Raw genomic sequence first — 18,532 nt, 5'->3', positions numbered from 1 at the left:
GGAGGCCTGTTCTGTGTTGGTTCTTGATGAAGTTCATGTCAGAAAAGGCTGATTCACAAAGAGAGGTGGAACCAAAAAGGCTTGCAACCTCCATAGCTGCTGTACATTCACCACTGTACTTTTCTGTGTCAACAAGGCACCAAAAGTTTGGTGCAGCCTGAGAGGCTTTGAGCTGCAGCTCATTTCACAATGTTCCAATTTCAATTTGCATCTGTGCAGCATCCAGGCTGAAGGTTGCACTGAACTGCTGAGCAATGCATGATATGTCCACGTTCATGAAAGGGTTAGAAATGAAGGACACACATGGCTCAAGCTGATCCAGGTCACAAAACCTGTTCTCAAACTCTTGCCCAAGTCTTTTTATGAGCTGAGAGCACTTTTCTGCGCTTTAGTCCAAAGCCTCACATGCAGAAGCGTTGTCTCTCAGCACCATCTGCACAGAGGGGAAGTGCAGCACCTTTTGTCTGTAAATGCACAGAGAAAATGTTCATCTTGGCTTTAGATGCATTTACAGCACTGATCCTCTCAGCAACAGTCTCACCTTTGCCTTGCAGCTCCCAGTTCAAACTGTTCCGTTTCCCAGTAATGTCCGTTAAAAATGCAAGGTCCAGTGTCCAGTCAGTGTCCTCCAGCAGCGCGGCGTCTTCCCCTCTGGACTGCATGAACTCTTTTATTTCACTCAAAAGGGACAAAAAAGGAAGCAAAATCCGTCCCCTGCTGAGCCATCGGATTTCTGTGTGTAGGAGCAGGTCACCATATTCAGTTGGCAGCTCCACTGGGGACACTGGGGAACAATTTGAAAATATCCTGTTGAAATTATTCTAAATTATTCTGATTAAAAATCAAATTGGCACGCTGATTCCAAAATTACTGTCATTCCCCCCCAGCCCGTCAAGTTTTGAAAGCTTCTCCTCCAGATCAGCAAATTTCCCCTAATGAGCTGGAGTCAGACTGGCCAGCTGATGACAACTGGATCAGCTCCGTTGGTGCCGTCACCATTAAGAGGTGTGTGCAGCCCCCAAAAGGTCAGTACTGTCAATATCCTATAGGGGACACTTTGAACCAGAGGGGATCCTATAGATCAAAAAGTTGACCCAGTTTGATTCCGCACCCAAAAACGAACATCTGTCAGACGAACTCCAGTTGTTTCCCAGTATTTCAGTTCAAACGTGGACCAAATTGTTCTGAAGAGAGGCGCTTGTGCTGGATATGACGCGATCCAACCACAAACACGGGACGTGTAGAGGAAGAAGAAGTGAAAGTTCTCAACTTCGGGCTCCATCTGGACTGACCGAGCCCTGATGGAAAACCTCTGATATTCAGGTAGCATTTGGTTCTTTCACTGCTGTCGTCTCGAATCAATGTTCCGCTGCGAGATGCGGCTTAATAAGCTGCGTGTGCGCAATGAGCGTGCGCGTGTTTCGGACGCACATTGCGGCTGGTGGACGGGAATGTTGTGACGGATGATCAAACTTTGTAGCGTGTTTCCTCTAACTGCGTTTTCCGCTAACCCTGAGCCGACATTTTAGAGGGTGAGGAAGCACATTTTAATCCTCACAATAAGTAACAATATTATTTGCAGTTAGTGGAAAAATCCACGGAAAGAGGGACACAAACGCCACAGTTTTAGCCTCCTCTCTTTGTCCCTCCACCAAGGGGACAATCAATCCTTTATTTAAAAAAGGAGAGTATGGAAAGAGGGAGAGATCAAGGCATTCCATTTTATTGTTTTAACAACTGGTTCTTTGTGGAATATGAATTTGTTATTATGGATTTATGAAATGTGTTCTGTTTTGAATGAAGCAGTCAAGAAAACGAAACGAAACCTAAACCCATGGTGTTTTGATATTTTTGGTCCTGTACATGTGGTCAGATCAGATTAGTCTGAGCAGAATTGGGTGTTTTTTGCCCTTTGCTGTGTGTCATCTATTCTATTCAGCATGTTGGGTTGCTTGACTTCTGTTGGGTCGTGGCAACTTGATCATCACTTCTGAGATATTGACACACCTTTTTCCTGAGGCTGGCTCCAATGCTGCCAACACACCTGGCCATGGATATGGTGGGACTTCTGTGATGAGTGGGGTCAGAGGTGGTGGACAAGCTCTGCTCCAAAACAAGCTTGCTAGATATGTTTGGGATCTCCTCCGCCACAACCACCAGCTGCAACTAGTACCTGTGCACGCCATGCAGAGTTTTGACCTCTAGGTCAGGCTACAGATGTTTTTTCCAGCACCGTCATGTGTTCGTGAGAAACATGATGCGCCTGATCAAAAAAAGCTGCTTGTAATCTGACAGACGAGCCATGATGAGATGTCAAGGTGCGTTGTTGAAAATGAAGATCCTCTTCTTGGAATCCTGTCTGAGATGACAGAAGATGATGCTGCATTTGACCCACTTTGATGATGTGATAACGTATTTCTGTTTAGTTTTGAATGCATTCTCATCTTATTTGTTGAATTTAATGTTGAGAACTGACATCTTGAAAGAATTTAGGTTTTCTTGTAAACCATAACCAGATAAAAAATGATTTAATTTGTATTTGTGTGTGTCCGTCTAATGCCACCGCACCTTCTGAAACACCCAGGAGAAACAGTTTTTCCACAACTATTTTATGTTTAACATGGTGTAAACTTTTAAGATGTCCCAAAACTTTTTCCAATATATATGTGGCCTGTATGATGTACAGGGTGACATCATATAATAGATTTTGATGTGAATGAGCCGACAATACGTCATTGGACAGACCTCTGCTTGTCTTCATGCTGAGAATCATGTTCTTTAATCTTCTTTTCTGTGTCAGCAGACTGTTCCTGCTTAACCGTTTAGACTCACATTTAAAAATGAGCGAATGTGTGATGGAAGAGGAAGAGAGAGCAAAGTCCGTAGTGCCCAGCTGTGTGTCCATGAAGAGCGACAGGTCCAAAGACGAGCCTGAGAACTTCGGTATTGGACCTCAAGGCTCACCTTTAAAGTAAGGTTTTCTGAACCACATAACTCTGCCTTAGAACATTTCACAACCATACAAAACATCATTTTGTAGGTATTAGCCTCTACTATCGTGAAAAATGAAATTCATCAGTCTTTAAAATGAAACGGTGCACAGTCCTTTCACCATGTTGGCCTGTGGAAAACCAGTGTTGTCGGGCTGATGGACCAGCGTCCCCGTCGTCGCCGGACCACCGTTGGCCACCAGTTGGGTTTTGGGTTCAAAGTGGGGGCGTTTCCTGTATCCGGTTCTCCTCACGGATCCATGACTACAACATGTTGCTGCAAGTGCAGAGACGTTTGCTCTGGAAAGAACTTTAGAGCACATTCAGTGCTGCAGGATGAGGGGCTGGAAAAGGTGCCAGTTCTTTTCTCACTGCAGGGAACAGTTAAAAAAAGCAGCTTAAACTCTGAAAACATGAAAATTATACAGAGACATCATTGATTTATTGATTCAGTTGTTATCCAGAATGGATTAGAAATGTTCCTGTTTGATAAAAATGCAGTGAATTGGGATTATTTAACTCCAACCTCTACAGATTATTTACCTTCATCACAGTCTCATCACTATTTCTGATGTTTCCTCAGGATGGACGAGGACAGAGCAGAGTCCACAGTGCCCAGCAGGGTGTCCCTGAAGAGTGACCGGTCCAAAGATAGAATGATAAACTTCAGAAGTTCAGAGGAAATGTAAGAAAACTAAAGCGTGATGATGTGTTTGTGTGGCAGCTGTTAGTCACATTAACAGCAGCAGGTTGTGAGTTTATTATTGGAGATGTTTAACACTTAAACCTCAGACAGTCATATAGTTACAGACTTAATGTGAATATTGTTGATTAGAAACAAGAATCAGGTTTAAACTGAAAGATGAATTCAGACATAAATGCTGGAACAATATTGAGTCTTGATCAGGTTCTTTCATCCTATAAATCAAAGGATTAATAGAGATGTGTTTCATAGTGAGAGGGGGGAGCACATCCTATCAAACTGGGACCAGTCAGCTCCACCAGGAGAGTCCTCTTGTTCACAATCTGGAAGCAGATCTGGAGATGCTGAAATGAAGCCCAAACAAAGTAAAACTGTTCAATATGAGATTTAATTTGTGATGTCATGAATTTGTAGTTGTGTTGATGATTTATTATTGATGGAAATCATTGGTTTACTTATGTTCAGGAGGTGATCTGCAGGAGGTGATAGAAGGTCATAAGATGAGTCTGAAGAGAAGATGTGAACATGTGACTGAAGGAACTCATGAAGCAGGAAGTGGAACCCTGCTGAACCAGATCTACACTGAGCTCTACATCACTGAGGGACAAAGTGAGGAGGTGGACACACAACATGAGGTGAGACAGCTTGAGAGAACCTCCAAGAAGAACATCCAGGACACTCCAATCAAGTGCCAGGACATCTTCAAAGTCTTATCTGAGCAACAGAGACACATCAGAGTGGTTCTGACCAACGGTGTCGCCGGCGTTGGAAAAACCTTCTCAGTGCAGAAGTTCAGTCTGGACTGGGCAGAAGGTTTGGAGAACCAAGACATCAGTCTGGTGCTTCCGCTCTCATGCAGGGAGCTGAACTTGATCAGAGATGAGCAGCACAGTCTTCTCTCACTGCTTCATGTTTTCTATCCAACATTACAGAAGATCAGAGCAGAAGATCTGACTGTCTGGAAACTTCTGTTCATCTTTGATGGCCTGGATGAAAGCAGATTTTCACTGGGTTTCAACAAGCATCAGGTCATCTCTGATGTCACACAAGTATCGTCAGTTGAGGTGCTCCTGGTGAACCTCATCCAGGGGAACCTGCTTCCCTCAGCTCTCATCTGGATCACCTCCAGACCTGCAGCAGCCTATCAGATTCCTCCCTCGTGTGTTGACAGGATCACAGAAGTACGAGGCTTCACTGACTCCCAGAAGGAGGAGTACTTCAGGAGGAGGTTCAGTGATGAAGATCTGTCCAAGAGAATCATCTCACACATCAAGGCCTCCAGGAGCCTCCACATCATGTGTCTGATCCCAGTTTTCTGCTGGATCACTGCTATAGTTCTGGAGGACATGATGACCAGAGACCAGAGAGGAGAGCTGCCAAAACCCTGACTGACCTCTACTCACACTTCCTGAGGGTTCAGATAAAGAGGAAGAAGCAGAAGTATGGAGGAAAGCAGAGACCAGAGGAACTGACTAAGGCTGATAAAGAACTCCTTCTGAAGTTGGGTCGGCTGGCGTTTGAACATCTGGAGAAAGGAAACATCATGTTCTACTCAGAAGACCTGGAGCGATGTGGACTGGACGTCTCCGAGGTGTCGGTGTACTCAGGAGTTTGTACAGAGATCTTCAAGAGAGAGAGTGTGATCTTCCAGAAATCAGTCTACTGCTTTGTTCATCTGAGCGTTCAGGAGTTTCTGGCTGCCGTCTACATGTTCCACCGTTACACCATCAAGAATAAAGGGATTATGGAGTCTTTCCTAAAATATTTAGGAACCAAACCAAACCCTTTTTCCTGGTTTTCATGGTTGTTCACAAATAACGATCCAGCCACATCTCTTGATGACTTCCTCGGAGAGAACTAATGAAATCTCTCAAAAGTGAAAATGGCCACCTGGACTTGTTTGTTCGCTTCCTTCATGGTCTCTCTCTGGAGTCCAATCAGAGGATCTTGGGTGGACTGTTGGATCAGAGGGGCAGCCACCCAGAACCATCCAGAAGGTCCTCAACAACCTGAAGGAGGTGAACAGTGATGAAATCTCCCCAGACAGAAGCATCAACATCTTCCACTGTCTGATGGAGATGAAGGATCAGTCAGTCCATCAGGAGATCCAAGAGTTCCTGAAGTCAGGGGAGAAATCAAAGAGGGAACTGTCAGAGATCCACTGTTCAGCTCTGGCCTACCTGCTGCAGATGTCAGAGGAGGTTCTGGATGAGCTGAACCTGCAGCAGTACAACACCTCAGATGAGGGACGACGTCGCCTGATTCCAGCTGTGAGGAACTGCAGGAAGGTCGTGTAAGTAAAGATTTTTGGGGCCGGACATCGGCGTTTAAATCAAGCGAGTGGATCATGTCAGGTAGCAATACCCCCTCCAGTGGTCATTCCTTCAATTCTTTATTCCATTGCAGCGTCCATAAATTAAAAACAACAACAATTCATCCAGAAATGTTCAACACTGGCTGGATATAAGTTCAAAGGTCAATCCAGACAAACCAACATAAGGCAGGAATAATAGGAGCCACAAGTTAACTGACTATCATGAAATTACTGTCATGTCATTAAATCACTTTTGTGTGTTTGTATACATCGTATTCTAACGACAGAAAAACACATTTTAACTAATGACACGTGACTATTTTGCTTCATTTGTTCAACGTAAAAACAGCCGGCCTCGTTGGTTTAAATGGGTGTTTTAGGTCTTTGTGGCGGTTCCGTTTGGAGCCTTTATGTGACCCACAAAGTTGTTTGACCCTTTCCACACCCGTTAGGTGGCAACTTCATCACTAGCAACAAAAGGTGCAGTGAAAATGATTTGAAGGGAAACAGGCAGATATAACAGAAGCTGAGGGCAATCGATGCAACCAGAGACTCTGATGTCATCGATCGGATCGCTGAATTAAGACTTGACGCACCATCGTACAAATTGGATGAAATGCAAAATATCCAAAGAGCCGATAGACAGATAAAAAGATGCACGTTTCTTTAAACCATTTGCTACAATCATTTTAAATATTGAGTAATTATGAGCTGTTCTAAAATAAGACAAATGTTGAGAATAATTCAGTTGCATTTCAGATCTGATGGTCGTTCAAACTGTTGCTCTACGGTGTTGAATTTAGCTTTTTCAGGAAATGAGCTACATTTGTGTTGAGGTAGATTCTCAGATAAGTTGATGAGAAATCGCAAAGTTTGACTCACTATTTTTGTTTCATACACAACAGACTGTCTGATAGTTTTCTTTCAAAGAGTCATTGGGAAGTTGTGGCCTCAGCAATGACGTCAAACCCTTCTCATCTACGGGAGCTGATCTTAAGCAAGAACCAAAGCCTGACAGATGCCGTCGTAAAGTTACTGTCTTCTGCAATGATGCATCCAAACTGCAGACTGGAGACGCTCAGGTCAGGAGGCCTCTGTTGGTCTTTTCTAAATTTCTTTACATTTTCTGCTTTTCTCTTCATTTTCTGATTTAGAAATGTGTTTTTATTTGACCCATTTATTCCTTTTCCAGGCTGAGACACGGCAGGTTATCAGAGATCAGCTGTGGCTCTCTGGCCTGGCGCTGAGGTCCAATCCCTCCCATCTCAGAGAACTGGACCTGGGTTACAACCAGCTGCAGGATCCAGCAGTGAAGCTGCTCTGTGGTGCTCTCCAGGATCCTCTCTGTGAGCTGGAGACGCTCAGGTCAGGAGGCCTCTGTTGGTCTTTTCTAAATTTCTTTACATTTTCTGCTTTTCTCTTCATTTTCTGATTTAGAAATGTGTTTTTATTTGCCCCATTTATTCCTTTTCCAGACTGAGTGGCTGCTGGTTATCAGAGATCAGCTGTGACTCTCTGGCCTCGGCGCTGAGGTCCAATCCCTCCCATCTGAGGGTTCTGGACCTGAGTCAGAACCAGCTGAAGGATCCAGCAGTGAAGCTGCTCTGTGGTTTTCTCCAGGATCCTCTCTGTGAGCTGGAGACTCTCAGGTCAGTCAGAGATGATCCAGTACTTTCCCAGGTGTAACTAGTTAGACAATAAATGTTTCCATGTTTGATCTTTGTTATAAACGTAGTGTTACAGTTCTCAGAAAAAAGACCACACAGGACAGATTTGCAGTATTAAATTGGTTGTGGAAATCTGTCCCATGTGAGGATGGTCATCACTGACTAGAAAGGAAGTATCAGTTGTAGATTTGTCTTGTTTTATTTTAGGCTGGCCACAGAACCGCCCAAACATTCAGACCAATCAAAAATGGTTCTTCCTGTCTATTAAAGATCAGAAGGAAACCTAGAAACCCCAAAAAGAAAGCTGCTGCAGTGTGCCATGCCCCTTCTCTCCTGAGAAAAGCCATCCCAAAAAAGAGAAAAGCCCAAGTGTGAAGTGAGCACCCTGTTAAACCTTGGTACCGAAAGCCTGCAGTCATTCTCATCTTAGGTGGCTTCATTCCAGCCAGAAGCCCAAACCTGCCTCCCTCTTAAAGGGGCAGCAGGTCAGTCCAACCACAGAAACCTTCATGAAGATCTGAAGCTTTCAGCATCCACAATTGTTGCACCTCACTTCCATTGGAGTCCAAATCAGAAGTCAACAAGTTGATTCTACACCGATTCTACACAATGCAACCATTTTAAAAAGGTTTCCATCCATAAGTTTTCACACATTTTTATATAAATCTGTTTGTTCATCGCCTCCTTCTGTTGTAATGGTCATTAAAGAAAATGACCTTATTTGAGTTTTTCTCCTCACAAATATGACTTTCTATGAACGATGCAATAAATGCAGCTTGCAATCTAAGACAATATGGAAGTATGTGTATATAATAGTAGTGGAAGGAGCTCATAAAATAATACATTTGCTCTTCTCATCGAATCTCTCTATTTTATTAAAGAAAAACCTGCTCTTAGTCAACAACATCTAAGACATCAACCAAAAATCCTAATTTTCTATAATCTAATATAAAACAGTAGAGAAGACTCTTTCTGCAGAGACACTGGTGGCAGGAATGCAGAAGTATCACCTGCTCAACTTGGAAGGTGGAGCAGAAACCACCAGCTGAGAAGGTCCTCAGCGAGAGGAAGTGGTGGAGAACCATGAAACTTGCTAAGCTCCACCTCAGCTCCAGAGACGGGCTGAGCTGGAGCTGTGGCACCAGGTATCGCCCAGAAGAGCCTCCAACAAACAAGCTCTTCTCTTGGGAGGAGAGGGCTTTGAATCTCAGCTCAGTGTGCTTGTCTCTAGTAGGTGGCAGCTGCACCTTTTCCTGAGGTCCTTGTTGATGCCCTGAGGGGAATTGATGCTCCTGCAATGTTTTCTGGCAGCATTGAGCTTGCAGTGGGGCAATCAAACACACTGTGGGGGGGCTCTCTTTCCTTCTCTCATCTGGAGAACAAGTGACACCAGCTGCCAATCATTGTTGGAGAAATGTGCAGTCAGGGGAACTATGCGTCCAGACTATAGCCACCCTTCCAGCATCCAGCAGTGTCTAAAACCTTTGATTTGGTTTCACCAGAGAGTGTAGGGATTGCAGGGTCGCTGCAGCATCGCCCACAAGCTATCAGGAGTGGGTCGCTTTGTCCCAACTCCTGACAAGAGTTGAGTGCTATTGAGAAATGTGGTCTCACAAACTTGGAAGGTATTTTGACCTACACACACTTTACATACGCTGTAGATCTTGTCCAACCGCCCTGAAAGAACCCAAAATAGGAACATACGGCAGATAAGCCGGTGCAGGACCAGAGGTTTGTTGCTTGTAAGCTGTGTTTTGCTCTGGTACATGTTGATTTTTATTTGTCTTCTCTCAAAATAATTGTTATTTTAGACTAAGAGGCTGCAGTTTATCAGAGACCAGCTGTGATTCTGTGGCCTCAGCTCTGAAGTCCAACCTCTCCCATCTGAGGGTTCTGGACCTGAGCATCAACACGTTGCAGGATTCAGGAGTGAAGCGGCTCTGTTCTGGACTGGAGAGTCCAAACTGTAAACTGGAGAGGCTCAGGTCAGTCTTCATTTTTCTACCTATATACCAGCTGCTAAGATGGTGAAGTGAGGCTGTTCTCAACACTGCTGTGATGCACCACATTAAAAAAATTCCTTGGAATATCGTGAATTCAGGTCTGACCCAACTAAGAACTAACGTAGGTTTAGTACTGACGCAGATAACATGCAGACCTGCACCGTATAACCTCATCCTGCATTTTTCAGATTAGAGCGCTGCAGGTTATCAGAGATCAGCTGTGGCTCTCTGGCCTCGGCGCTGAGGTCCAATCCCTCCCATCTCAGAGAACTGGACCTGAGTTACAACCAGCTGCAGGATTCAGGAGTGAAGCTGCTCTGTGGTTTTCTCCACTTTCCAAACTGCCGACTGGAAACTCTGAGGTAAACACCATTCTCAAAAATGTCCATTATTCCATCCGAGGGTCCTCACACTTTCTGAGTGTGTGTGTTGTGCCCAGTTCCTTCAGGAGGGAGGGCCACACGGGGACCACTTATTCATGATAAATTGATTTAAGGACAATGAAAAAGCCCACAGATGGTAACCAAAATTAGACAAAACTAGGTGAGGGTGCCTGGTAGACACCAGCCAACGAGGAGGGAGATGGTGAGGGAGACAGGAAGTCATCTAAGACAGGTTGTGCCTTTAAAGATGAGCCACAGGTGAGATGGATCTCCATGATGAGATGGGAGGGAAAGAGGTGGGAGAACCTGGGAAGAGTGAGGGCCAGAACAATATATATTCTCCTTTGGAACAGTGCAAACCTGAGAGGTTGGAATTGTGGTAATTACATATTACTATCATTTTTTAACCTGTAACTAAATTAAATATTTACAGATCATGCCTTTGATTAACCTTTCAGATGAATACTGGTTTCACTTATAACCTTATAAAAGTTTCCCTTCTTTATTTAGATTAAGGAGCTGCAGCTTATCAGAGATCAGCTGTGGCTCTCTGGCCTCGGCGCTGAGGTCCAATCCCTCCCATCTCAGAGAACTGGACCTGAGTCAGAACCAGCTGCAGGATTCAGGAGTGAAGCTGCTGTCTGATCTCGTAGAGAATCCACACTATGGGCTGGAGACATTGAGTCATGGCTGGTTGAAGCCAGTCAACTCCCGCTCATCTGCTGCATCACTCACTGACCACTGGTGAAGAGCATCTGTGGAAACATCTGCCGTCTACTCCCTCCATAGATGAAAAATTCAGTTTTTAAAAAGCGCTGGTGGACTTTCAGGAGATCAGTCGATGGTCGACAAAGCAGAAGCAGCTTCGCCTTGAAGTTAAATTAGTTCCTGGTATCACACAATGCATCTTTATAAAGTTCTAAATGGCTCCTCGGCCACTCTTAGAAGCATGGAAACATTCTCTTAATTGTCTCTTCAAATGTCTGTATTATACGTTACTATTTTACATCATGCCTTCAGAATCTTTAGGGTTTAGTATTTACTGTCTCTGTGACATGGAGCATTGGAATATTTCAGCTGCAGCCAGCAAAAACCCATCAGAATGACGGCTATCGGTGGGAACCACAGGTCATTTGACTTTAGTCAGTCTGTTCAATGTTATAGGATTTATTGCAATCTAATAAAAACTATGAATAAATGTGGGAAATAGGAAATAAAAAGAACCAAAATGACCAAATAAATCTCCCATGAATACTGTAAATTTAAAGATGTCAAGAATGGAATATCAGCTTAAATTTAATCAAACATAAAGGAAAAGGCCTCCTTTAAGTTTACTGCAAAAATAAACACAAAATCAAGAGCGACACGCGCCCAAAAACGTCTCATTCTCTCTTCTGTCTCCACTCATTCTTTTATATTCTCTTAAGATAATGGGGACGGGGTCCTGTGATAACAAAACAACCTAATTGGGGACTATATTTTTGTTGCAAGAACTTTGGCTCTTCAGAAGTTTCTATGTTGGCTTCCACAGATTGTGCATCCACTAGAAACTCAGTGTTTTTGAGGAACTACCAGGAGTGGCTGGAGTGGAGGCCAATGACGCTATAGCTACATATAGCTACATATAGATCACCGTTATCCTCAACCCAAAAGACCACCAGTTGGCGCAGCAATACTAAAGATAGGAGGTTGTGGTCGTTGCGCAGACGCGGAGTGATATCACGCACAAACGTGCCCTATGTTCTATATACCGTATGTTCGCGACCAAAGGGCGCACCGTATTAAAAGGTGCAGCCTCAGTTACGGGTGCTATTTCTGTATTTAACACATACATCAGGCGCTCCGGATTATAGGGCGCGGGCATGGTAAAATATACCGCTACGATAGCTTAAAACATGCATGCTAGCGCGTATTTAGCAATTTTGCGAAAGCCGGCAAGTCGAACAACCGACAACAATGTTTCCAAAATTAAATTTTCGTATTTTTCGTATTTTGTTATTAAGCCCCGGGAGGGCTGAAGCAGGACCGCTGTTAAAAATGTATCAGTCCGCGCTTCCAGTTCTGGTGCAACGTCCAGTTCTAAATGTATGAATCCGCGTATTGACGTTTCAACGTCCCATCAGTAAAGGGAGAGATTTGGATATAGTCCCCCTGAGGTGGTGTTTTTAGAGCAGTTCTTAACAACTTTCTCTTTGCCTGATAAGAGGTCCAAACATTATTTCACTTCCCTATAAAATACTCTAAAATTTGCCATTCAAGATCAGATACCACCAGGTATAATTCATCCTCTAAATTTTCACAATTTCTTATTCTGTCAGGCTGTTTTTAAACCTTTGGCAACATCAAATAAAGTACTCAACTGGTATTATGTCAGGCTGGTTTACATCCCATTAAAGAAGCCAGCAGAAATAAAGCACAACAGTTACACAGACTACGCACAATAATATAGAGGATATAAAAAACAGTGTTGAGATGGGTTTGTGTCACTTTAGTAAAATCAAAGCATTTTTCTTTATGTGCCAGCAATGAACACAATCTAAGAAGTCTTTGACACTAAACATATGGAGCTCCTATAGAACAAACTAAAGATTTGTTGTTATTAAGATAAAGAAATGCAACATTTCCCCCAGAGAAACGATGGCGATGGAAAAAGCCCTGGCTGTTGTGTGCATCACAGCAGGCGTGGGTTCTCCTCTCTGGAGTCATGCGGGTCTCCTTTGAAGGGCAGATGAGGAGGTTGGTTACAGATTCCCCTCAGAAAGATGATTACGGTGCCAAAGGTCATCACCGGGGTAACCAGGAAGAGGCAGAGTCGGTCTACTGTACGAGCGATGCCGCTCCAGTTATCCTTCTCCTGTCAGGACCAGACATTTACGCCACTTTTGATCTTTTTAAATCAGACTTTGGGTTGAGGACTCTGTTTGAACCATCTGACCTCATTGTAGTCGTTCTTGTTGCGCATGTGTTTAATGATGTAGTGGCTCCATCCACAGCCGGCTTGATCTCTGCGTACAGCTGATGGCTCCTCCCTCTTCTTGTGGTTTCACAGCTCCACACAGACACCAAAGCTCAGAACTCAAATGAAGCTACTGATGCTTCTATATCTCATGTGTTTAAATGTTTCTGGAAACGTCCTGGCAGCGTGTGTGACTCGGGTCACCAGTCCGTGTCTCCCAGACTGTTTCTCAAACATCAGCTCACTGCGGGACTTCACACTGTCGTACTCCTCAGCCGAGGCATGTAGCCCACTGAGCTGGATCGCCGCGGTAACGCTCCATCCCAGTACGGCTCTGCCTCAGCAGGGCGGGACATGTACAAGATGTGGGGTAATCGCTGGAGGAAGAGCTGGCAGAAAAAGAAAACAGGATTTGGAACACTGATACTTGTGTGTACGTGTCTGTGTGTTATAGTGGAAAAACCACATGTTCATTGTCATGACCACTTGGCTCCGAATGACCACAACATAAACGGGGAGACCAAGCACTTTTAACAAAAAGGGATTTATTGAAAAGTAAAGTGAACAGTCAATAGTAACGGTGAAAGCAGTAGGGTGCAACAGGGTATAATCAGAATCCAACGAGGGTAATCCCAACGAGGCTTTAACAACGGGACTGGCACTCTCCAGTGGACGCGTTCGGCAAGGTTTCCAATTTCGTTCGGCAGCAGCTGACCCTCGGCCCGATCAGCCCCATCTCCTCCTGAACACGGGTTTTTAAGCCATCACTGGTTCATCAGGTTAATGAGCCCCACCTGGAGTGGTGGCCTCCCAAACAGGTCCAGACAGCTCCATCTTCAGGCCAAGCACAACACCAGACCAGGCGCAGCCAAAGACACCATATCCCAAATATTAAACCCAGACGTGAGGCCACCTAGTGGGCCGTCACACCTCCCCCCAAAAGATAAAGGCCCATAGCAGGAGGGGGAGTTAATTACCAAAACCCATTAAACGAAAAAGAAAATTTTAACCAAAAGAAACCTTCATACACACATGCTCATGCACACTCGTAAACATTACAGCCTCACACTTGCAACTCACGTGACCCCAAGCATTCGGCCTGTCTCTCACCCAAGCGTACTTGTCGGCCGTCCAGCTATCCGGCGAATGGAAAGCACATTTAAGGGCGACAAACAAAGACATAGGCGGACAGACAGACACAGAACAACCGAGGCTCACTCGGACGGAGCTCGGGAGAGAGCGTCCGCCATAACATTCTCCACCCCACGAATGTGTTTAATCACTAAATTGTAAGGCTGTAAGAATAAAGACCACCGCATCAACCTTTGATTGGAGTTTTGCAATGAGTTTAGGAACGTCAGGGGATTATGGTCCGAGTAGACCACTACTTGGGAACCCCCGCCCACATAAACATCAAAGTGCATCAACGCCCAAACCAATGCTAATGCTTCTTTTTCAATAACCGAATAGTTCAGCTGATGGTTCTTGAACTTTCGGGAAAAATAGCATACTGGACGATCGATTCCATTTCCATCTGCCTGTAAAAGCACCGCACCGGCCCCGACATGACTCGCGTCCACCTGCAGCTGAAATGGGTCATTCAATCGCGGCGCAGCCAAAACCGGTGCTGAACTCAACAGGAATTTTGCATTCTCAAATGCACGCTGACATTCCGGAGACCAGACAAACACGGATTTAGCTTTTAACAAATCTGTTAATGGTGAAACCACCGTCGAGAAATTTACGTAAACAAAACCCCGGTAATACCCAACCATCCCAAAAACCATCTCTCATTAACTCCTTTTTGGTGGTAGGAGGAGGAAAGGAATGGATAGCCTCAACCTTGGCACTGACAGGCCGAACTGCCCCCTGCCCCACGATTTTGCCTAGGTAGGTTACCGTAGCTTTTGCGAATTCGCACTTAGCCAAGTTGAGAGTGAGGTTCGCCGATGCCAATCTCTCAAGCGCGCGCGTGCGCGCAATGTGATCGTCCACGTCCATCACTATGACAATTACATCATCCAAATAAACAGCGCATCCCTCCAACCCAGCGACCACTCGGTTCATGAGCCGTTGGAATGTGCTAGGGGCATTCCGAAGACCGAACCCCATAACCCGATATGAATAGAGCCCAGATGGTGTAACGAATGGGAGATTTGCGAGCGGAGATTTCTTGTGCGCGCGGAGTAAGCCTATAAAATAACCCTTTAAAAGATCGAATTTACTCACGAATGTGCAGCACAACCCAACACCAGTCATCGATCCTAGGCAAAGGGAATGAGTCTGGCTTAGTCACCGCGTTTACCTTCCGGTAATCGGTGCAAAACCGATAGGTGTTATCAGCCTTCCGTACGAGCAAACACGGTGACGCCCAGCTAGAAGAAAAGGCTGAGCCAGATTATTCTTTACTAAATACTCCACACAATCATCTAAAGCTTTTCTTAGGTGCTTTTTTAGGTGCCACGCGGTAAAACGCTGTTTTATTGGGTTCACCACACATCAATATCGTGTGTAATTAAATGGGTGCAAGAAGGTGTGTCAGAAAATAAAGATTTCAACTCCAGAATCAAATCTTTTAATTCTTCAGCGCGATCTTCACCCAGATGTCCCACAAGTTTGTCTAACTCCGCCAATTTAACAGAATTATCCAACCTCCCCAGCAGCACCGCATCATCAGGACCGACCCCGTCATCTCCACCTGCCACCTGAAGAGACGGCGCCCCGCCCCAGCCAGAGCTACTGCTTTCGCTCCCCCCGAAGCATTGGAAGAGGTGTAATAAGGTTTTAGGAGATTAACGTGACAAAGCTGCGTAGCCCGCTTGCGAGCAGGAGTAGACACCACGTAATTCGTCTCAGAGATTTTCCTCTTGATCACATAAGGACCCGAAAACTTTGCAGCGAACGGAGACCCAGGGAGAGATAGTAACGCGAGCACTTGGTCTCCTGGACTAAACACACGGAGTTTTGATTTTTCGTCAAATCGTTTTTTCATTTGTTTTTGTGCTTCAGTTAAATTGTCACTGGCCATCTTCCATGCCAAAAATAGCTTCCGCCGAAAACCATGTACATAATCAACCAAGTCATCCGGTGAATCGGATATTTTGGTATCACCTCGTAAAACATCCAAGGGACAGCGAACTTGGTGCGCAAACACTAATTGGTTAGGGCTAAACCCAGTGCTCTCCTGCACTACACTCCTGGCTGCGAGTAACAACCAGGGTAGGCCCTCTTCCCAATCCCGGTTAAGCTCAACACAGTAAACTCTCAATAGAGACTTCAGTGACGCGTGAAAACGCTCAAGAGCACCCTGGCTCTGGGGATGGTACGCACTACTAATATTGTGCTGAATACGTAACTGACGGAGTGCATCCGCAAAAGCAGCCGACGTAAAATTTGACCCCCTGTCACTCTGGACGACCGGGGAATACCAAATACGGCCATAAATTGTGTCAATGCCTTTAGAACGTTTTTGGTGGTAATTGTTCTTAATGGATAGGCCGCAGGATAGCGAGTTGCTTGACACATGATAGTCAAAAGGTAAGCGCTACCCGACTTTGACGGCGGCAACGGCCCCACACAATCAATAATTAAATGCCGAAATGGTTTGACCACCGACGGAATAGGCTGTAATGGTGCAGGCTCTATTTTTTCATTTTGCTTTCCAGCCATTTGACACACATGGCAACACTTCACAAATTTAGCCACGTCTCGTTTTATCCGAGGCCAATAAAAATGTTCAAGTATTCGCCGATTGTTTTATTGACTCCAAAATGCCCAGACGCCTCTCCGTGCGCAGTTTCCAACACTACGTACGTCGCGATACCCTATAGGGATCACCACTTGGGTCACCGGACCTGCCACATCCGACTTCCCTGGGGGCGAATACTTGCGTAGCAGGAGACCTTGATCGATAGCGTACTCTGCACTAGAGCCTGAGGACACTCGCTCAAACAGAAAGGACAAAGATTTGTCTTCTTTTTGCGCCAGGCTCACTTTCTCACGCGACAGTGATGGAGGAAGAACTGGAACATATTTCCCGTTAGAGGAGCTCGATCGTGTCGACAGATTTTTAGACATAGCCCTCGTCATTGCGCACGCTGTAAAGACCTCAGGAAACGCTGTAGAACAATCGTTCTGCTGTGTGTTTGGTACTGGGTTAGTTTTAACCATAGGAGGCACAAGCTCGGGCCACACTCGACCACCTGCTAGATTGTTGCCCAAAAGGACATCCACGCCATCAATTGGCAATGTAGGACGGACACCTACATTTACAACTCCATCAACCAACCCCGAGCTTAAGTGAATTTTATGTATTGGGACTGAAAATGAATTTAGACCAATTCCACGAATTAGCACACTCGTTCCCGTGTCTGACACATCAAAAGGCAAAACCTTTTCACTAATAAAACTAACGCAAGCTCCAGTGTCAAAATACGGACACGGACTTTCTTCGCATCGCCCACAATTGACACGAACCCCTCCGTAATAAATGGACTGTAGTCGATATGTTGTGTTGTAGTTGCGACATCTTTGCCATTTATGTTTGGGATCGGGCGCACCGACTCACGCTCAGTTTGGGGGGCATCAATTTTAGCTGGAGCCGCACATCCCACTGGTTTAGTGCTCCCAGAACGAATTTTATTTCGAGCTGCGAGTAAAGGACATTCCTTTTTCCAATGGCCTGGCTCAGAACAATAGCGACACTTGTCACCCGAATCGTCCTGATAGCGGGCTGCATTACCATGCCTGCTCGAAGGCCCTCTTTGCGCGTCATTGCCCGAAAAGAAACGGCGACCGAAACTGCTATACTCTGGTTGAGGACGATCTGGACGGCTATACTCCAATTGTGACCGATCACGGGAGGGTTTGTGAGTTAACACAAATTCGTCCGCAAGGACGGCGGCTTGAGCAGCGGATGTCACTTTATTCTCCTGCACATAGGTTGCAATCCTCTCAGGCAATATGTTCCTAAACTGCTCCAGGATTAATAAATCAGTCAATGTCTCGTAAGTATTTGCGCCCACAGACACACACCACCGATTGAAAAGGCTCACAAGTTCTCTGGCCACGTCCGTATAAGTTTGTTTGTCCGTTTTTCGCCAATTCCTAAATTTCTGTCGATAGTGTTCAGGAATTCTTTCATATGCTTTTAATACAGCATTTTTCACCGTTTCATACTCCCTTCTCTCCGCAGGTGACAACGCAATGAACGCCTCCTGGCCCTTGCCCGTTAAGACAGTTTGGAGCAGTATTACCTGATCCGAAACGCCCCAGCCACGTTCCGTCGCGACATGCTCAAATAAAGAGAAAAAAAATCTCTGGATCGCGCTCATTAAAGTTAGGCAGTAACTTAACCATATTATTCACATTGCCCTGCTCACTGCGATGATTACGCATCCGTTCCATTTCCAACAAGCGCTCCTCTTCTTTAGTTCTCAACTCTAGTCTCTTTTGTTCCAAATTGAGCATAGCCAGCTCCTTTTGTGTTTCATGTTGTAACTGTAATAATTCTTTGC

At 45.1% G+C, this 18,532-nt stretch overlaps 1 protein-coding gene across 6 annotated transcripts in view; it reads left to right on the top strand.

The window, feature by feature from the left end:
* Positions 1-349: 349 nt before the first annotated feature.
* Positions 350-18,532, top strand: part of LOC130520130 (NACHT, LRR and PYD domains-containing protein 12-like) — a 34,714-nt gene continuing 16,531 nt past the window's right edge. For 3 of the 6 annotated variants that reach the window (XR_008948662.1, XM_057023721.1, XM_057023718.1), the window contains exons 1-2: positions 1,644-2,318; positions 2,804-2,971. Coding sequence is in view for 5 of the 6 variants with exons in the window: in XM_057023721.1 (XP_056879701.1) it covers positions 2,311-2,318; positions 2,804-2,971 (176 nt within the window). In the remaining variant the exon portion in view is untranslated. Of the gene's footprint in view, positions 1,324-1,422; positions 1,533-1,643; positions 2,319-2,803; positions 2,972-18,532 lie in introns of those variants that run through there. The other 3 variants (XM_057023719.1, XM_057023720.1, XM_057023725.1) reach the window with 3 other exon arrangements.

Source organism: Takifugu flavidus, unplaced genomic scaffold, assembly GCF_003711565.1.
Source record: "Takifugu flavidus isolate HTHZ2018 unplaced genomic scaffold, ASM371156v2 ctg292, whole genome shotgun sequence".
In the NCBI taxonomy this organism is placed as follows: Eukaryota; Metazoa; Chordata; class Actinopteri; order Tetraodontiformes; family Tetraodontidae; genus Takifugu; species Takifugu flavidus.
The sequence above is the reverse complement of the archived record's forward strand: the minus strand, read 5'-3'. Positions and strand labels throughout refer to the sequence as shown.